Source organism: Merops nubicus, unplaced genomic scaffold (genome assembly GCF_000691845.1).
Source record: "Merops nubicus isolate BGI_N331 unplaced genomic scaffold, ASM69184v1 scaffold10231, whole genome shotgun sequence".
NCBI classification, from domain to species: Eukaryota; Metazoa; Chordata; class Aves; order Coraciiformes; family Meropidae; genus Merops; species Merops nubicus.
The window spans coordinates 1947-8650 of record NW_008590283.1 but is presented as its reverse complement, the minus strand read 5'-3'; the positions used below and the strand labels follow the sequence as shown (position 1 = coordinate 8650).

General features: G+C 42.1%; 1 protein-coding gene across 1 annotated transcript in view; it reads right to left on the bottom strand.

The window, feature by feature from the left end:
- CSGALNACT1 (chondroitin sulfate N-acetylgalactosaminyltransferase 1) overlaps positions 1–6358 on the bottom strand; it is a gene marked incomplete at its 5' end in the record, with an annotated part of 6812 nt that extends 454 nt beyond the window's left edge. The window contains 7 exon segments of the mRNA XM_008949880.1: positions 202–283; positions 3346–3440; positions 3858–4036; positions 4841–4900; positions 5519–5522; positions 5929–5950; positions 6126–6358. Coding sequence (XP_008948128.1) covers positions 202–283; positions 3346–3440; positions 3858–4036; positions 4841–4900; positions 5519–5522; positions 5929–5950; positions 6126–6358 — 675 coding nt within the window.
- Between the last annotated feature and the right edge of the window lie 346 nt (positions 6359–6704).

Sequence of the window (6704 nt, the reverse complement as noted above, 5' to 3'; positions counted from 1 at the left end):
CTTTCCCTATCAGACAAAATTGCTTTATTTGTACTAAGAAGTGCTCAGATTCTGGCAATTTCTACGGCACCTAGTAATAGTCTGAATATCTAACCAGAGCACTGCTATCAATTAGAGGCAGAGACACACTGGGCAAGGAGAGGGAAGTTGATCACAAATTTCTACGTTTCACTAAAATATATTGGAGTGTATTTTTCTTACCTATGTTAATAAAATCAGATCTGTACTGGCAAGTCATCCCAAAACCAAAGTCTCTCCAAAATCCGGTTTCTTTTTTAATGACCTGCATGGAGAGAAAGGAATGTTTATATGAGAGCAGAAATGTTTTCATTGTGAGCAGCAGACAAGTCACTGAACATGGTCAGAAAACAGAAACTTTTATTCTTCCCCATATAAATCCATGGCTGATCCTGAACCAGTTTTTGTAGATACTCTTTGTATGTTTCTGCCCCCCACAAAAACCCAGCTATCAAAACCCAGCCATTAGCTATCATCGATAAACCGCCTGATCTGGAGTGATCAGGTTTTCCTCCACTCCTGCTGTTGCAGACCAAGTGGAGCAATATCCCATCACTCTCTGCAGTTTGCTTCTTTGCAGGCAAAACACCCTCAAAATCATTAGTTTCTGTGGGATTCAAATCTGTCATAAGAAACACCCGAGTACAAGCAGGGAAGTGACACTGCTGTGGAGCAGATGGTGGCATCTGGACTGTGGGCCACAAGAGTTCTGGAAGAAAAGAGTGGTTCTAATCTGATGGCACAACTGACAGCTTTTTGATTACCTTAACTTTGACAAAAATTAGGAAAGTGGTAAGAAGAGTTTTCCATTACAGAACTGCTAAAACCAGGTAAAATTCAAGTCCAGAGAAGTTAGGTGGTAGATATATATCCTATGTAAACCTTTGTAATAATGAATATGCAGCCTGCATTACTGAGATGGACCATGAAAGCTGTGTGTGTCACAGGCAGGAAACCAGAGCAGTGAGAAACCATGGCTATCATTTTCAGCAGCAGATATCCAAGTGTAGATCCCTATGGTCATAATGCATGTGTGTAAGCGACCTAACCCAACCTGGTGAGACATCCAAGAGTTTCAGGGGATTGGGGCAGGTATTTAAATCCTCTGAACAAGTCAGCAGTACTTCACTCTGGTGAAGGGCTGGTTACAAACCTGTGCCTTAGCAGTTATTCTTGAAAACTTTGGCTTCACTTGTAACAAAGTCACAGAACATGAGGAGACAGAATTGCCATTTCTGGATATACAAATCTCAGCATTTCCTTTGTCAAAAAATCCTCTTCCAAAGTAGTCTTTCCTGATTTCTCATTCAAGCCTCTCCTTTTTGTTCATAACCCTTGTCACTTCAATGGCTTTTTTTTTTATTATTATTGTTATTTTACTGCTCACATTGATATCTCTTTCCTCTCTCCTTTCTCCTTTCCTTGAAAAAGCCAAGCCACTGCAGAAGCCAATCAAAAGGAAACAAGATTGTATCTGTCAGGTCTGCTCTGTAACAAGAAATCTCCATAACGATGGCCTTACAGCCAGCTACTCGTATGCATTAGCATTATTATTTCCCATTAGTGCAAGTGGCTGCTGCACAAATCAGATCCTTTCAAAGATTTCTGAAGGCTTTTTTTTTTCCCCTCAGCAGCCTGGGTCCAAGGACAGGGAGCTAACACTGTTTTGTTTTAATGGCACAGATCTGGCCCCATGCCTGGGAACTAATGTGGGCTGAAAATATAAAAATCTACATAAAAATGAGATTGGCAGTACTTCCTTAAATCAAGAAGCTTTTCTGACATAAGCAGCACATTTTATGATTCAAACATTAGCTATAAATATTTGCACAACCCTAACAATGTACTTTGTGGAATTTATGCTAGCTTCAGAGCTAAACTCTATTTCATTTCCTAAGCACAGTGCTTACAAGCCTGAAGATCCCTGACTGGCTCTCAGCAGAGAGAGAAGAGCTGATGTGAATCCCATGGTATTATCAGAAAAAGTCTCCTCTGAGAAAAAAACAGTGGAAAGGATTTTACAGACTCCCAAGTAAAAGACTTTCTGGCTACCTGATAGACAACAAAGGGAGCAGTAGACCAAAAACCAACTAATTTTGGGTGGACTTTTCAACCTCTTGTCCTTCATTTTTTCTAGAGGGATTGCACAAGGTGGGGGTAGTGATGACAGAAGACTGGACTCAGGCCCCTGGTGATCTTTTTCAGCTGTGACTGTTGCTGGGACCACAACACTCCTAATTCTTGCCTCACGGGTGCACTGCCTGGCAGTAGGAAGGCTGGAACCGGACAGAAGGGAACTGCATGAAGCTGCATAGCTGGCTTATGCTTCAACTTGAAAATTCAGCCACTTAGCAGCACTTGTGGGCAGAGGACCGTGACCTGCTGACTCTGGAGAGAAGCGAGAGGGGAGGGCGTCCATAAGGGGAACACCCTGCTTCTCCTACCCCTTTAGCTTCAAGACAATGCAATGCCAGAGCACAAGAGAATGGAGAACAGATCTGCAGCAGTGCCAGGCAATGCCAGTAGCATTCATGAGAACCTCTTATCTATGTGCTCTGCTTCTTCTTCACAACAGCTTCTTCTTTATGAAGGAGATTCACCTGGGTTTAACTACATGTTTTAATCGTATGCTTTATGGCAGCATTTTTAAAAATAATGCTTTGTTCTCACACCAAAGATAAGCAGGTGAGATGGAAATCAGTGGAGGTATGTTGTGTTTTGTCAGTGACAGACTAAAGGCAGAAGGGACAGCTCCAAGAATATAATTTGACTCCAGGACAACGTGGTACACTTCAGGAACACACTGTCTGCTCACAGGCAGTTTAATCATGATCTGTGGGATGGGAAAAGCCACCATAGGTATTCTAGGATGTGGGGGAATAACTGTGACAGCCACTGGAATTCTGTTTTCACTGACTCATCTACAGATATATATATGCTTTTTATAAAATGGCAGCTTTTCAAGATGCAAGCAAAGAAACTATACAGTGCAAGGAAGAACAAGATAGATTTAGGCTGTCACCCCAAGACAGCACAACTTGGAGGAAGTGTTCACTAATTAGAAAATCCCTTCTGGCAGAGAAGCAGATGTGGTTTAACTTCTTAGGTTCCACATATAAAACATCAAACAAGGGTTAAGATAAATGGTACCAAGATACTTTCCTGTGAAACTTAACTGCAGAACTCACAGGAAGGTGACTGCTATAATTTCGTCTGTGTGGTAACCACTGTGCACAAGGAGTAGGGAGATGCTACCCAAGAGCACATGCGCCTTAAACAAATGCTTTGTCCAAATAAAAGCAAGCATTCAGAGAAGCATGTACTTACCAGCTGCTGTTCCAAAGATGGGATGGAATCATGGTGGCCATAAATTATACTGGGGTTATACTGGCTGAAGAGAACAGGATAAAACACCTTTTTCCCTGGAAATGACAATGGGTTGTTTTTTTTAAAAAGCTGTATAAAACACACGTCTCTTTCTTACAAGATACTGTCCAGGCCAGACTGACTCTAGACAAAGTTGCACAAGTTTTGGACTTGAACCTATGTTCTTTGCCTGAGAATGTGAATGTGAAGATATGATTAACAAAAAGATCCTGTTCCAGAAGGCATGGGTGCTGAAGGCAAGAAATTCAAACAAAGAGGCACCAAGAGTGTTAGGACCTTTCAAAAGCCAGACAGCAATGGATTTTTTTATACATCTTAGTTAGTACCCTGAGTTTCAAGAATGACTTATAGCAGCTTCATTACCAACTCAAAGGCAAGAATACACTGGTGAAGGCGGTTACACAACAGGTAAAAATCTGTTGAAAGACAATACACTTCACAAGTAGCAGTACCTGGCTGTGTGTTCAATCTGCAGGAGTTTAGGAATTCAGCTGTGAAATATATATCCACATCACAAAAAAAGAGAACAACATTGTTTCCTTTCCAGAGTCGAGCACCAACGTCTAATCCTTTGCCCCTGGAAAATTCTTCATTCAGATGGATGAAGGTGAAGTTCTTGAAGTTAGCTGACCTAGGAGAAGGAAAATATTCAGCAACTTACGTTGTCCTTCCAGCTCTTAATACAAGCAGGAGTGGGAACTCAGTATGAAACAATTAACCTAGAAATCCATATCATCGTTCTGAGAGCAGTTTGAGAGAAGCAATGTCCTCTTTGAGCCTTGAGGTTTCCACTGTGCCTACATTCAGAGCTCGACCTGTGTACACCTACAGTAGTCACAGATATTCTTTGGGCAGACCTCACAAATATCCCAACAAGGCTTTAGGATAAATAAAAATATCTTCAGTAAGGAAATAAAAAAATAGCTGTTGTTGTATTACTGTATCTATACAAGGGTCTTCTTCTACATGGAGATGATGACAAAAGCCTGCACTGCCACATGATCTTGAGAAATACAGCTCTGCAAGCAAACACAATAGACCTGGCCAAAAGCATCCTGCTTCTGTGCGCTCTGTTGAAATTCTCTGCACCTGCCTTTGGAAGTCAGCTTTGAGTCCTAACAGTTAAAGCCACTTGCAAAAGCACTAAAGAAGTTACCAGTGTGGGGGGGGAAAAAAAAAAAAAAGCTGCACTGAGTTAAAATCAGTAAAATCTGCTTTGTGGTTCTAAAAACCAACATCACAAGGCCAACGGTGTGGGGCTGTCAGGGTAACACCATCTTTATCTGATCCAAAGGAAAGAAAGCAATGTTCTCCAGTGGAGTTTAGAACTCCTTGGCACAGCTATGAGTGTGGACAGCTGTCTAGTCCCCACTGCACGGTCCCATCGTGTATGTGCCTACACGTCTCTGCACACACCAGATATTCGGGTACTTACTTGGAGGTATTTTCAAGTATCGATTTGACTTCATTCATTTGCTCTTTTCCAAAGTAAACGCTGAATGCCCATTTCCCTAGAGAACAGAGACAGATGTGTGACTTGCTGCAGAAGCTGGCTCTGTTCAATAACATACACCCACTGGGGAAGGCAGAGTAGGGTGAACCTTGGAAGGCATTCCTGAGGGCATCAGTCACTGGCAGAGCTCCTTGTCCTGACAAAGGTGCTCTGTCAGATGGGACAGAAGACTATCTTTCAGGCAGACTAGGAAAAAACCTCTCTAAGCAGTGTTTACTACATTAATGGTAGGACACTGTTAAAGCAGGTCATCCAGCCCCAGGAACAATGACCAGGCAGGCAATAACTCCAGCACTTAGGGGAATATGAGAAGGGGATTTTTAAAGATGCTATACAAAATATACCTCTTAACCTTCATTTTTTTGTAACAGATATTCCAGAATTGAGATCATCTTCGACATTTTGTTAAGAAACATCTACTAGAACCTAAGTATCCACCAGAGATCAAGCTGGCAGCCTAAGGGTAGGACCAATCTGAACTACTGCTAGGCGTCATGTCTCACTTGCACAGTTTAGTCAGCAAGAGTTCATCTGTAATCAGCAGAGAGATCAGCATGACCAGAGGGTGATTTCTCCCGTCCTAAATCAAGCATCTATCACATGGCTAATTTAGACAAGGAGCCTAATTTTAGATGCCTGTAATTAGGCAAAACAAACCCCACTGTAAGAGTCAGTATCTCTTACTAACACAATCTCTTCTGGGAAGCTATTTAAGGCTACATCTCCATTAAATTCTCCCTCCAAACATCACCTCTGCTGAAAAATAAAAGAAGTTTAAAAGTAACTATCCTGAAAGTTCAAATACCTTTCCTTCTTGCCTCTTATTCTCTTTATCTTTTCTTCTATTACGGCCTAGTAAAGTGTCTGGGAGCACTAATTCCCTTTTTTCTTAGAAATGTTCCTTTGCAACTAATGGCATGAAATTCTCCTGTTGCCACAGTCCTGTGTGCCCCACCAGAACAGACTGAGACACATAAGTCAAGTACATGCAAATCAGAAGCCCTGATGACTGGAATGTAATTGCTTGTACTGCTAATCACAATGCATTAAGCAGCCAAACACCTTTCAAACTCTATCATCTCAAAAATGACTTCTCAGTGGCACAATGAAACGTTATGTAAAAGTAGCATGATTTTTACTGAGTGAGGCCTTGATAATTCTTGAAATTGCATCTTATTTTCCAAGTAAGAAAAAGTAAAGGCAGCACTGGAATGGAAACTCACCTGAAATTCTGCATGAATTGGCGAAATTTGCTGGCTCTCTTGGCCAATGGCACAATGACATTAATAAGTGTGTCAGCTATATTGACATTTTCATTTTTCACTTTCATCACAGGACCAAATGGCCGGAATAAAACAATCTTCTTGAACTGATGTTTTGAATCTCCTTTGAAAGTCAGCTCATACAATGTGCCTTTGTCTTTTTCTGTGCGGTAGATCCCTGTGTGAAAACAGAAGAGAGGAGACTTTGGATGAGAGCTGGGCTGCTGGGGGAAACGCAGTCTTCATATGTTACACCTAAGCTGAAAAGGCAGCAAGGGCATGAGACACCTGCTTTTAAACCAGCACGCAGACCACCATCGTTTGAAGGCTGTCGCTCTGGCAGGGACATAGCCCTGGGCTGCAGGAGCTGTTTGGTATTCCCACGGGCACGTTCCCAGGCTTGGCTGGGTTACAGACCCCTGAGGGTTACCAATTCCTCACACTCAGTATAACCCAGCAGACACATTGTGCCTATTTTTCGGACTGCCCCGACTGCACACTGCAGGCATGCAGGGCAGTAGCCA